This window comes from Ctenopharyngodon idella, chromosome 12 (genome assembly GCF_019924925.1).
Source record: "Ctenopharyngodon idella isolate HZGC_01 chromosome 12, HZGC01, whole genome shotgun sequence".
Lineage (NCBI taxonomy): Eukaryota > Metazoa > Chordata > Actinopteri > Cypriniformes > Xenocyprididae > Ctenopharyngodon > Ctenopharyngodon idella.
The window spans coordinates 2,175,034-2,189,742 of NC_067231.1; the positions used below are offsets into that span (position 1 = coordinate 2,175,034).

Sequence of the window (14,709 nt, forward strand, 5' to 3'; positions counted from 1 at the left end):
CAGCACAATCTTTGCCTGACAGAATTCTTATAATCAGAAATGTCACCTTTCTAAAAATGAAGAAGCATTCGGGCTCAAACTGCAGTATTCATAACACAATGGGCCTGAGGATCTTCCCTATGGGGCTCAACTACCATAGAAACACACGGCCACCGGTCCCAGTCATACCCATGCATAAGCATGCTTACATTCATACTGTATATTCATCATGTGTCAGCAGTTGCAGTCTAAGCGTACATATTCATGGAGTCACGCCACCAGCATATTCTCTGCATAATGCAGCACCTTTCTGCTAACACAGAGGACGGAGGTAAACCGCACACGCTGCTTTTACCCTCATCTCACCTTTTCTGCATTTATGTGATCAGGCAATGAAAACGAGAAATGTTCCACGTGCCATTATGACAAAAGCACACCGAGATCTGTATTCTTTAGTCCTGCGATCATTCTGAAAGAACATGCTGCCCTTGGGGCTTTCAGCTCTTTATTTCCGATTGTCTCTGCAGAGGTGATCACGCTGACAAATCTACTTTAAATCATTCGTATTCAACAAGAGTTGGTGATTTTCAAGAAGTAGATCCAGTCAATGTTTTAATATTATTGTTTTGTGTAGTATTAAACTAAACTAACATGCATTTCATGACTCTAAAACCAAACTAAGGGATCAAATTAAAATGAACTCTGGTGTGATTGCTCTGTTAGCGCGCTTCATTTGAATTTAACTTAAAATAAAAAAATCAAAATTCAAAACAATCAAGTTGTGTCCAGTGATGCGATTACTTAAAATACATGCAAATGAACGATATATGATGCATCATGTACAGCTCAATAATTTCCTCTGCATAATGTTCATTTCTAGCAGCAAGAAATTCCTCATCAAACAGAGCAAAACTGTATTGTTTTGTTTTCAGATTTTCATAAGCACAGCCCAGCAGTAACCAGTGAACCTCCAGCCGTCAGTGTGAATGGGGCACAGCTTTTTATCACTTGCCGATTTATCAGGTTGCGTCTGGTGAGCACGCTGTGTCTGCAGTACATACTTAAACACCGTAAGTCGACAGGTATGCAGACACAAACTGAAGCACTCGCTCACACAAAGACCTGACCTTCAGCTATCTGAAAAACACTTCTAGAGCTGTTTGATGCAAAATAATAAGTGTTATTTCACAGAGATTTGAAATTCTATTTTTATGATGGACTAAATGAAAACGTGTTTAGGGACAAAATGTCCATCTGTCACCATCCCAAAGTCATTATGAGATTTTATTTCATTTTCTTTTCTTTTTTTGAGATCCATATATCCGTCCATCCATCCATCCGTCCGTCCGTCCGTCCGTCCGTCCGTCCGTCCGTCCGTCCATCCATCCATCCATCCATCCGTCCATCCATCCATCCATCCGTCCATCCATCCATCCATCCATCCGTCCGTCCGTTTTCTATCCATCTATCTATTTATCTGTCTGTCTGTCTGTCTGTCTGTCTGTCGTTTTCTGTCTCATCCATGAATCACTCAATCTATCTATGATCTATCTATCCGTCCGTCCGTCCATCCATCGTCTCATCCATGAATCTATCTATCTATCTATCTATCTAATCGTTTTCTGTCTCATCCATGAATCAATCAATCTATCTATCTGTCATCTATCTATCCGTCGGTCCGTCCGTCCATCCGTCTGTCCATCCATCCATCATTTTCTGTCTCATCCATGAATCAATCTATCTATCTATCTATCTATCTATCTATCTATCTATCTATCTATCTATCTATCTATCTATCTATCTATCTATCTATCGTTTTCTGTCTCCATCCATCCATCTATCTGACACTGTTACTTTTAAGATCTGATAATATGCATCACCATTGGGAATTCATCTCTCATCATCAGGGGCTTATGATAAGACAATCAAAATACCACAATAATTGCATGAACTGATTACTCAAGATCCTCCCAACTTAATTAAAATCACAGGAGATAATTATTAAAAAATATTGTTTACAATGCTGGAATCTTCTCCCATAGTCTACTAGAAAAGTCTACTTATGGCCACATTGGTAAAACAATTGTTTAAAACAAACAGGATTTCAAAGGGGAAACCAGCCAACTATCGACCTCGTTAACAAATTCCGTCAGTAATTTCAGTGACAGAATTAAGAAGTTCAAAAGCTCACAGTTCTGAATTTTTCTTCACTAAATCCTGTTCATGTCTGACATCAACTCAAATGAATTAACCTTGACTACAGAAAAAGGGACTACATTGTTGAAATGCAAATGCAAGAGTGCAAGAGAAAAAACGAGAAGACGGTTGTGATATTCTACTTTGGGGGAATCATTGTGCATCAGAAACTGAGTGAAAGACATTAGCAACGTATTAAGTCCATGAGCGGTGCCTTGATCAAAGCAAACAAGCTCATCTTTTAATGCAACTGACCATGAAAGTCATTCACTGTGGGATTAGATACAACAAATACTTCTCCTACTGCAATAACATGTCTGGTTTGATTTTGAAAAAATGTTTATACATTTCTAAACTGTTCAAATGGTGTACAAAACCAAATGTTTCTTTTATCATAGTAACTAGACTTCTTCAGAAAACTGCAGACATTCAGCATTACATTTTTGAAGAGATATTGCTGAAGATGGACAAACTTAATTCAAGTTTGAACACGGTCAACAGTCAAGTCTACTGAATATAAGTATAACTTACACCTCCACTACTGGATTGATACGTCATGCAAGCTGATTAAGGACAACATGCCTGTTGCGTACCATGCCTGAGACTCGTACCAGAGCGCTTCACATCACAAGAGCAATGCTGTATCAGGTGAGCTGCCGAGCAAGTTTACTACATCCGAAAAGACACAAATATGTGATGCAAACATCAAAATGTATTAGTTTGCAAATCATGCACTATGGGAAAAAGTGTTTTGAGCAAGCGGCAACCTTCCGGTCTCTCTCTTGAATCCAACATGGAAGTGACTTAATTGATGAGTGCAATTCATCGACTGGCCGCTAGAAAGACAATCCCATAGACCTCCATGTTAAAATGCCCAACTTTACAGAGGAAAAAAGAAATATGTTTACAGCCTGGTACAAAAAGTGGTTTTGGTCTATATAGCTAATTTTACTTTTCATGACAACTGTGAGGGGGGTGAATTTTTTTTATATAACTCATCCGTTTAAATTATATTAAGCCTTAAAGTTCAGCATAATTAAGGGTGTGGCCTAGGGCTGGGACGATACGCCCGATTCGATACTATCACGATACTTGGGTGCTGATTCGATATGTATTGCGATTTTTTTTTTTTAAGTATTGCGATTCTACAAGTATTGCGATTCGATATTGCTATTGTACTGCGATTTCCTTTGTTTTTTAAACATTAGACCATGGGAAACAGTTGAATCATACACTTATACAGACTGTACATGATATATAAGATTAGTCATATTGACAAAAACGAGTTTTATTTCAGAAGCATCATCCATTTTAGGACTACATTATCTTGAACGATTCAAGATTCAATGAAAAACACATTTTCAGTCTATTGTCGCCAACTAGTGGCAAAACAATGTAACTGATACAGTCGTTATTTGAAACGTTATTTAATCAAAAGGTGATTTACTCTATTTTGATCGCAAACGTAGACATCAGCGTTTATATTTGAACTATAAACTTTTATCCCAGTACTTGTATGATAATTTGAACTATTGTATCAAAGAAATAATGAAACTATGAGGTTGAAAAGACTGTTTATGAAGCTGCTCCACACCTATAACAACTGCCCTCTCTGGTTCAGCAGCAGCGCGATTTGAATGTTGCGATATGATTTTGTGAAAGGTTTATTAGACAGATGAATAATTGTCATTTAAGAATAAGATGGCATGGGTGTTTGAATTGAGATTAATCATGCAGCTCTGCAGTCTTATACTCTCTCTCAGCATTGATATCTGATGCGCAAGGGCTTTTCAATTAATTCATTTGACTTTGTGTTGCGTTTTTCATTCATTGAAGTGCAGGTAATCTCATCGCTTTCTCGCGTATCTTGAAAGGGATATTAGGTCGTGTAACACTCAGAGATACAGTAACAATACATTTTGCCCTGTTTGAACAAAAGTGGGTAACTTCTGTCCTCCTCGTCTATATGCAAGGGCTAAAATAAAGCAATATAATTCGATACTGGAGTAAAAAAATTGATTTTAAAATCATAAACAACAAAACAAAACAAAAAAAAAATAAAAAAATGCGATAGTTAGACGAGTCGATTTTTTGTCCCAGCCCTACTGTGGCCACTTGGGTGACAGGTGGATTGCCGCTGCTGTCACTACTAGCCGTTTGTCCGCTGTCTCAGCACCACCCATGTCCCATCTCTTTGCCCATTTTCGGATATCCGGGAGTGAAGTGGTGCCAAGATGGCAACGGCCGGCTCCGCCCACTTTGGGTTTGAAAATGCTCTTCATAAACCTACAAGTGACGTCATGGACACTATGTCCATTGTTTTATACAGTCTATTGTTTTGAGGAACCTTTATTAATCAGTAATCTGCCCCTGCAATCATAACCTGCGTGAAAAGGAATAAAAGTTGGTGTTTTACTGCCACTAGTGTTCATTTCAGCTGGAAACTACAGTGAATTGTATGTATATATACGTTGTAAATTCTATCGTTTGGTGAATATCTTTGTCAGTAGTATCTACATGCATCATCTGTTTCTTAACAAAAAACTGATATATTCTTTTTTTTTTCCAAAAAAGAACAGAAGCAAACAAAATACACAGTGCTTCCACAGCTGATCACAAAGGAAGTTATTCCCCCTACAGGCTTAAATACTACATCCTCTAAACATCACCATCCTATTCTCTTAAATAATACCATGTTAAAAACCAAATATTTAGTTCAGAAACATTACATAGGAAACAAAAATTATAAAATAAACACAGAAAACTATAGTATTATTGAGCATAAAATATGCTCAAATACAAATAACATTATGGCCTACGTTTTGTAAAAATGTAGGTAGAGGCATGCTTTCCAGGTTAGTGGCAAATTATTGAAAGATACTAGAGTTTTGTCTGGGGCATTTGCAGCACGTAAACGAGATATCAGCTGTGAAATGTCAAGCACACATCCAGAGAGAGGGAGAATTAGAATAAATCAATAAACAAATAAGCAGGTGAAAGTACCAGAAGACTCTCACCAGCTCATAAGATCTGCGATACACTCGAGACTGGTTTAGTGCACACATATTTTAACATAATGTGAAGGACATGAAGGAGAATTAATTATTAAAATACTGCGCAGCATAATAAACAATATAAGCAAGCATTTCTAGTATTTTGAGAATGGAAAAGAACAACCATGCCTTGGTATATTTGTAGTGAACATATGTGCAATTATATTTTAAATAATTGTTTACTCTATGAAGCATTGATTTTTATTATTATTATTTTATTTATTTATTTTTTTAATAAAAGTATGGAAGCTTGTTTCCACAAAGGTAATTGCAACTTTCTCACAATTCTGACTTTTTTTCTTAGAATTGCGTGATATAAAGTCAGAATTGTGAGATATAAAGTCAGAATTGCGAGATATAAAGTCAGAATTGTGAGATATAAAGTCAGAATTGTGTGATATAAAGTCAGAATTGTGAGATATAAAGTCAGAATTGTGTGATATAAAGTCAGAATTGCGAGATATAAAGTCAGAATTGTGAGATATAAAGTCAGAATTGTGTGATATAAAGTCAGAATTGTGTGATATAAAGTCAGAATTGCGAGATATAAAGTCAGAATTGTGAGATATAAAGTCAGAATTGAGAGATATAAAGTCAGAATTGAGTTATAAAGTCAGAATTGAGTTATAAAGTCAGAATTGTGAGATATAAAGTCAGAATTGTGAGATATAAAGTCAGAATTGTGTGATATAAAGTCAGAATTGTGAGATATAAAGTCAGAATTGTGAGATATAAAGTCAGAATTGTGTGATATAAAGTCAGAATTGTGAGATATAAAGTCAGAATTGCGAGATATAAAGTCAGAATTGTGTGATATAAAGTTAGAATTGTGAGATATAAAGTCAGAATTGTGAGATATAAAGTCAGAATTGTGAGATATAAAGTCAGAATTGTGATATAAAGTCAGAATTGAGTTATAAAGTCAGAATTGAGTTATAAAGTCAGAATTGTGAGATATAAAGTCAGAATTGTGAGATATAAAGTCAGAATTGTGTGATATAAAGTCAGAATTGTGAGATATAAAGTCAGAATTGTGAGATATAAAGTCAGAATTGTGATATAAAGTCAGAATTGTGAGATATAAAGTCAGAATTGTGAGATATAAAGTCAGAATTGCATGATAAAAACTCGTAATTGTGAGAAAAAAATTGGAATTGCGACTTTATATCTCACAATTTTGACTTTATATCTCGCAATTCTCACTTTATATCTCGCAACTCTCACTTTATATCACGCAATTCTGACTTTAAAACTCGCAATTCTGACTTTATATCACGCAATTTTGACTTTATAACTCGCAATTCTGACTTTATAACTCGCAATTTTGACTTTATATCTCGCAATTCTCACTTTATAACTCACAATTGCAAGAAAAAAATATCAGAATTGTGAGATAAAAAGTCACAATTACCTTTTTCATTTTGTTTATTTGGTGGCAGAAACAAGCTTCCATACAAAAGCTACTTACTGTGATTTTGCCAAAGTAGGATGTTTTTTTTTTTTTTTTTTTCACCAACCAATCAGATTTTAGGTTTATGACCGGAGTTATTTAACGGTTAGGACTATATTTAACAGAAAAACTGTTCCAGGTCCATTTTACTCCATTTGCCGAATGCTATTTGCCATTCAAGATATCTTACCTTGAGGCAATCATGATGACACTGTATGTTTACTCGAGGTCTACTGAAGCCCTGCTGTTAGTGCAATATGAAAAATGTACGTGTGGTGAACACAGCCAAGTTGCGATCGGCTCAGCACGAGCTGCTCATATTTTGCTTCTGAACGCTGCAGAAAACCCTCTGTAATGAAAGAAACTGAGCCGGAGAGAATGAGCGATAATGCCCATCTATTCAGGCCTGCTGTTTCTTGGCAAATGCTCAGCCTGATGAGCTCCGCCTCCATCTTTACCTTCAAATACTATCTCACCATAACCAGCAGGAAGCCTCAGGGGCGAAAGGGAGAAGGGAATCTCATAAAAAAAACAGAAGCTTTATACACAATAGGAGAATAAACAGCAAATATTCCCAGCACGTTATAAACACTGATGCAGAGAGAATAAGACGTGCAAACACATTAATTCAGACGGGCTGTGACAACAAACACCTAACTTGATATTTTCTCGTTATTCAGGAAGGCAAAAAATAGAGAAGGACTTTGATTTTTCCAATTACACAGTAAATAACTCAACAGTCATATTTTCGTTTTCCATAATCATTTATGGAAAATGACTCTTAGAAGTAAACGGGCTGTTTTCGGCTGCTAAGCCTTTAAGATTTCAGCTGCATGTAAACACATTCTTCACATGTGGAATGAAAAACTTGTTTACTTCAATTTAGTTTTAACAGCTACAATATTCAATAACAGCCTCTTTGATTCTGAAAGACTCAGTATGTAATTCTTTTTTTTTTTTTTTTTTTTGTAGTACACTGAACTCTTACCTCAAAAGTGCTAGGGAAATGTAAATCCCTCCAGATATTACCTCTTTATTATTATTATTATTATTATTATTATTTAAAATCATAATAAAAATAATTACATAATAAAAATAATTAAAAATACAGAATGAGCAGTTGGTTATATCTTTATGTGATGTAAGTAATGGCAAACAGACATCTTCACTTATATACCCCACACCTCTCTCTTTATTTCTGAAAATGTCTGATGGATCATGTGTACAGTGATGGCTGGAAAGGAAAAGCACCCAGAAAAGAAAAAATAATAAGCAGTTTATGATAATACAGTCTATGAAGCCTCTATACAAAATTCATTAATAATAGGCATTCTTAATGCATTCAAAATGCATTTTAAATAACTAACCACAGTTATAATAAATTATATTTATTTCCTATTATTTGGTAAACAGTATAATATTTTTTTAATAATATATTAAAATAAATGACCAACATTAATTTCCTATGTTATATCATGCATTACCTTTAACCATCTGGTCTTCGGTCAATTTAGACAGAAAAATATAGATTTTTTTTTTTTTTTTTTTATAATTATTTTACTTCATTGAAATCTTAAGAAACTTTTGTGGCACTTGCGATGAAGTTAATGCATGATTAATGCATTAACTAACATGAAGTAACCATGAGCAGTACATTTGTTACTGTATTTACTAATCTTTGTTAATGTTAGTTAATGAAAATATAGCTGTTCATGTTAGTTCACAGTGCATTAACTAATGCTAAGATTTTAATAATGTATTAATAAGGGTTGAAATTAACATTAACAAAGATTAATAAATGGTGTATAAGTGCAGTGGACAAACCCAGAGTTTGGGTTCTTTTAATCCAGTGTTTGGGTTCTTTTAACCCCGCGTTTGGGTTCTTTTAATCCAGCGTTTGGGTTCTTTTAATCCAGCGTTTAGGTTATTTTAACACCGCATTTGGGTTCTTTTAACCCCGCATTTAGTTCTTTTAATCCAGCGTTTGGGTTCTTTTAACCCCACGTTTGGGTTCTTTTAACCCCACGTTTGGGTTCTTTTAATCCAGCGTTTGGGTTCTTTTAATCCAGTGTTTGGGTTCTTTTAACCCCGCGTTTGGGTTCTTTTAATCCAGCGTTTGGGTTCTTTTAACCCCGCATTTGGGTATTTTTAATCCAGCGTTTGGGTTCTTTTAACCCCATGTTTAGTTCTTTTAACCCAGCGTTTGGGTTCTTTTAACCCCGCATCTGGGTTCTTTTAAGCCCCATTTGAGTTCTTTTAACCCCGCGTTTGGGTTCTTTTAACCCCGCATTTAACATTTAAACCAACCGCTGGGTTAAAACAACCCAAACACTGGGTTTGTCCATTTTCAACCCAACCTGGGTTTTTTTTTTAAACTAGCATTTTTTTTTTTTAGAGTGTATGTGTTTCTAATACATGCATTTTATTTATATAGAATTAAATAGTGCACAATTTAAAGGTGAATATAATCTAGTACCATGTAATCCCCTAAAAATAAAAAAGAAATATTGTTGAAACAAAGCATAATACATTCATTTCATTAAAAAAAAAAAATGCTATGCTTATCGCCTACATTCTGTTTTGACCGCTGAGATCACAAGTGTAAGTGAGGTATACTAAGGAGGTGTCAAATGAACTGGTTAAGTAGCGTATTTACTTTTATTTCCAAACATATTTAACATATTATAATGTTTTACAAGGCATTATGAATGAATTGCATATACTGCATATACAGGCTTCATGGAAAGTGATTTATTCCTGTTTGGAGATCAATCATCAAGAGAAACAGATTTGAGAATAGCAGCACATGAGCAGGCAGAAGATAGCATTGTCAGAAACACCATTTCCTTTGAACCCTTTTGTCTGATCGTGTGCAAACACAGAATATTTGCAAAGCTCCAGATGAATTTAAAGACAGTCTTAACAAACAGATGATGAAGAAACAGCATGCTAACACCCAGAGCAAACACAGCCTCGGTTCCAACTTTATGACTTCTTTCTAAGCCTGTAATGTGGTCTGCCCAGTCCAAGCAGCGGTGCGATATAATCGCGGCTCAGAGCGGAGCTGCAGGGAAGTGTACAGACATAATCGCCTCCCTTCAGGGTGCCTGTATCAGCCTTCATTTCATGCCGGATAACCAACTCACGTCACGACGGCACACCTGAGATTCTCTCTCTCTCTCGCTCACTTTAAATAGCTGTGCTCTCTGAACTAAACCAGCGCATGAGCACAGGCACATTAGCCGCTTTAGTCATATTCATCAGCACTGCTGAAACTGCCACTGCCGATCATCAACTTCAGGAAGTCAAAGTTATTTATTTATTTCCTAACTTAATAAACTATTTAAATAAATAAATAAAAAATTAATAAAATAATCTATTTTAGTATTTTTTATTTCTATACAAGGTTAAATAAATAATTAAATAATACATTAATTTTATTTATTTACTTGTTCACTTATTTCAGTAACTTATTTCAATTTAATGAAATAAATAATTACAATAAAACTATTTATTTTAGTATAGTTTTAATGTTTGTTTATACAGATTTAATTACTTAGACAATAAATAATTTTACTTTTATTTATTTATTGACAAAAATTTATTCTAGTATCACTTTAATGATAAATAAAGAAATCATTAGTTTTTTTTTTTATTTACGTATTCACTTATTCACTACTTATAAGAAACCATAATTTATTTAATGTAATAAATTATTAAAATATAGCATTGCTTTGATCATAAATTTACTTTTTTATTTATTTATTGAAAAAATAGTAAAGTACTTTACTCTTGCATTGCTTTTATAATGAATAGATAATCAAACAATGCATTCAAACAACATTTTGTGGGTAATAATTACTGATAATCACGATATTCACAAAAGATCAGTATGAGCAATTTTAATCCTGCGTGAAAAGTGGTTTATTGCAGTAGCTGAATACAATTATGAAATTATAATAATAATAATACCATTAACTATAGCAAAAAGTGTGATAAATACACCAAAATCACATTTCATTTAGTCAATTTACCCATTTCCTCAAATAAGCTTAATATATATATATATATATATATATATATATATATATATATATATATATATATATATATATATCTGAGTGTGTGTGTGTTCTGGTATCTGTAAACATCAAGATGGACATCTGATCTGATCTGCAGTCAGTTGATAATGTCATAAAACGCCTGCAGCTGTCAGAAGCTGAATGAGGTTACAGACGTTTTAGCAGAATGAACTTTCCACTTGTTCAGCATGTAATATTTTCACACTCATTTAGCTCTGATAATTAGACTGTGTGGATTCTGCCTCAGGAATTACAGCTGCAGAGCTTATAACAATGTTGTCAAGCCCAGATCCAGCTAAATCCAGCTATGTTTTTTTTTTTTTTTTTTCTTCTCTATAAAGAGAGTTAATAAAATCCATGTTTTCCATATGAGTCATTTTAACTACATTTCTTTGGGAATCTTTAACATCAAAGTGAAAATGCTATTATGCTTAATGTGTGAAGAAGAGAGGTCATTTCAGTTTCTGCATGCTGGAATATTCAGATAATATTCAAAAAGCCATATTCAGAAAAGCTACTTTAAGCCCTATATTATGCAATAATGCTACCAGATATTTCAAATACGGGGGCAAAAATGTAGTGTCCCTGTACTGAATTCTTCTGAATTATTGTAATAATTTAAATAATAAAATCAGCCCTGAAAAAAAAGAAAAACAATTTATTTATTTTATTACTTGTATACTTTTTTCAGCACATTTATTCCTTTCATTTTAATATACACCGATCAGGCATAACATTATGACCACCTTCCTAATACTGTATTGGTCCCGGTTTTGCTGTCAAAACAGCCCTGACCCGTCGAGGCATGGACTCCACTAGACCCCTGAAGGTGTGCTGTGGTATCTGACACCAAGATGTGAGCAGCAGATCCTTTAAGTCCTGTAAGTTGCGAGGTGGAGCCTCCATGGATCGGACTTGTTTGTTCAGCACATCCCACAGATGCTCGATTGGATTGAGATCTGGGGAATTTGGAGGCCAAGTCAACACCTCAAACTCGTTGTTGTGCTCCTCAAACCATTCCTGAACCATTTTTGCTTTGTGGCAGGAGCATTATCCTGCTGAAAGAGGCCACAGACACCAGGGAATACCGTTTCCATGAATGGGTGTACATGGTCTGCAACAATGCTTAGGTAGGTGGTACGTGTCAAAGAACATCCACATGGATGGCAGGACCCAAGGTTTCCCAGCAGAACATTGCCCAAAGCATCACACTGCCTTCTTCCCATAGTGCATCCTGGTGCCATGTGTTCCCCAGGTAAGCGACGCACACGCACCCAGCCATCCACGTGATGTAAAAGAAAACGTGATTCATCAGACCAGGCCACCTTCTTCCATTGCTCCGTAGGTCCAGTTCTGATGCTCACGTGCCCACTGTTGGCGCTTTCGGTGGTGGACAGGGGTCACCAAACTGGTCTGTGTCTATGCAGCCCCATACACAACAAACTGATGCACTGTGTATTCTGACACCTTTCTATCAGAACCAGCATTAACTTCTTGAGCTACAGTAGCTCGTCTGTTGGATCGGACCACACGGGTCAGCCTTCGCTGAGTCTTGGCCGCCCATGACCCTGTCGCCGGTTCACCACTGTTCCTTCCTTGGACCACTTTTGATAGATACTGACCACTGCAGACCGGGAACACCCCACAAGAGCTGCAGTTTTGGAGATGCTCTGACCCAGTCGTCTAGCCATCACAATTTGGCTCTTGTCAAACTCGCTCAAATCCTTACACTTGTCCATTTTTCCTGCTTCTAACACATCAACTTTGAGGACAAAATGTTCACTTGCTGCCTAATATATCCACCCACTAACAGGTGCAGTGATGAAGAGATGATCAGTGTTATTCACTTCACCTGTCAGTGCTCAGAATGTCATGCCTGATTGGTGTATATATATTTCTTTCTTACTGTCTTTATCATTTCCATGAATATCACCTAAAGCCCTCTTGAACTCTGCATATGTCTGATCCGCCTTTCCATGACGGTAAATTGCAAAAGTTACATTGATATATTTTTATAAGTATTGCATTAAGCACCACTTGAGAGAACTGTATAATCCTTCTGTGATCTATTCATGGCCAAGCAGTTTAACCCACCACCAACACTCCATAGTGCACACTAAAGAGACTTAAGAGCTGCAATTATGAAACCCAGAGAGAAACCTAAAAAAGTGAGCTTGTTCATAACAAAAAGACACAGGAATGTGATTCAGAAGTGGAAGGAAAGCCAACAGGGACCCCAGAGAGAGCCATCAATACAGCTGACACACATCTACTGCTGTGCTTTTGCCTCCAGTGAGGAGGTTTAGTGAGAGAGCAGACTGTGGGATTGTGAAGAAGAGCTTGCCTGAGTGAACTCCTGCTCTACCTATCCTGATGGACAGCTCCTCCTCGTCCTCCTCATACAGGCCAGCCATAGAGCTCTTCTTCTTCTCTTTGGCCAGTTTGGAATCAGGTTGCAGAGCCAGAGCCATATGAGGGTCCGTCCCGACACCCTGCAAAAACAACGAAATGGATAGATGTAAACACATTCCAAATAGGCATTACTTTGTGAATTGTGAAGTATTCAGTGAGACCTCATCTTTATTAAAGAAAGCCCACATCTGACATGCAGCATCAGACATATAGTGCCTTTCAAAAGCCTTGTCCTTTAAAAGCCTTGCACCTTGTCAGGCCAGCTGATAATACCTAGAATATCAAAATCAACTGCAGGTGGTAGATCCTTCTCCTATTTGGCACCTAAACTCTGGAACAATCTTCCTAGCATTGTTCGGGAAGCAGACACACTCTGTCAGTTTAAATCTAGACTAAAAACGCATCTCTTTAACCTGGCATACACATAACACATTACCAATTTATATTTCCAAATCCGTTAAAGGATTATTAGGCTGCATAAATTAGGTCAGCCGGAACCGGGAACACTTCCTATAACACCTGATGTACTCGTTACATCAGAAGAAGAATGGCATCTACGCTAATATTAGTCTTTCTGTTTATCCCGAGGTTCACCGTAGTCAACCGGATCCGGGCCGTATCCAGGTGAGACCAAGGACCTGCACCTTGACACGACCACAACGCAGCCCTGAAGTATCAGCAGAGATTGAGTCAACTAGATCATCCCCTGTGAAGGCCTCATCGACACGACAGCCACGACACAGTTCCTCAACAACCGTCCATACCGGCGTGATGAATACGATCCTCAATTGGATGGAACTGAAATAAATACTTTTAATGTTGCGATCCTATTGGACTTATGATAGCAACCTGAATTGTAACAAAGCACTGTTGGCCAGAGGAGAACTGGCACCCCGACTAAGCCTGGTTTCTCCCAAGGTTTTTTTCTCCATTTTAACACCAATTTGCCACTTGTCTGCCACCTGATGTCACCTGATGGAGTTTGGGTTCCTTGCCGCTGTCGCCTCTGGCTTGCTTAGTTGGGGACACTTGACTTGACATTTTGATATTCAACAGTGCTTTTGATCTGCCTGCATTGACACTATTCTTTAAGAGCTGCTGTGCAGTCAAACAATGTACCAGTTATCAATGTAAAGCTGCTTTGACACAATCTACATTGTAAAAAGCGCTATATAAATAAAGGTGACTTGACTTGACTTGACCTTGTGATTTTGATTTTCATACATTATTGAAGGCATAGTCTGACACAATTCGTCTAGATGTCAACCAAGAAAATATCTATACACAAACAAACAAAATGCCAATGGGGGTTCAGTCACTGATATCGACCTATATATTTATATATATATTTGTCTTTAAAAAAAAATTAGCTTCTGAAAACAGAAGCACGGTGAAATTGGAGGCATCCATTTCAGAGCTGCCATTAATAAAGAACCTCAGGCTGTTGCATTCGCTCTCAATAAGTAAAGGCACAGAAAGAGAAGTGACATTAAGATGTTACATTACCACGGGGTAAAATCTATTGCAAAACAAAAAC

General features: G+C 36.4%; 1 protein-coding gene across 4 annotated transcripts in view; it reads right to left on the reverse strand.

Annotated features, from left to right (window-relative positions):
- LOC127523498 (zinc transporter ZIP11-like) overlaps window positions 1-14,709 on the reverse strand; it is a 136,215-nt gene that overhangs the window by 57,059 nt on the left and 64,447 nt on the right. For 3 of the 4 annotated variants that reach the window (XM_051914252.1, XM_051914253.1, XM_051914251.1), the window contains exon 5: window positions 13,105-13,252. In XM_051914252.1, the coding sequence (XP_051770212.1) occupies window positions 13,105-13,252 (148 nt within the window). The remainder of the gene's footprint in view (window positions 1-13,104; window positions 13,253-14,709) is intronic. The other variant, XM_051914254.1, reaches the window with a different exon arrangement.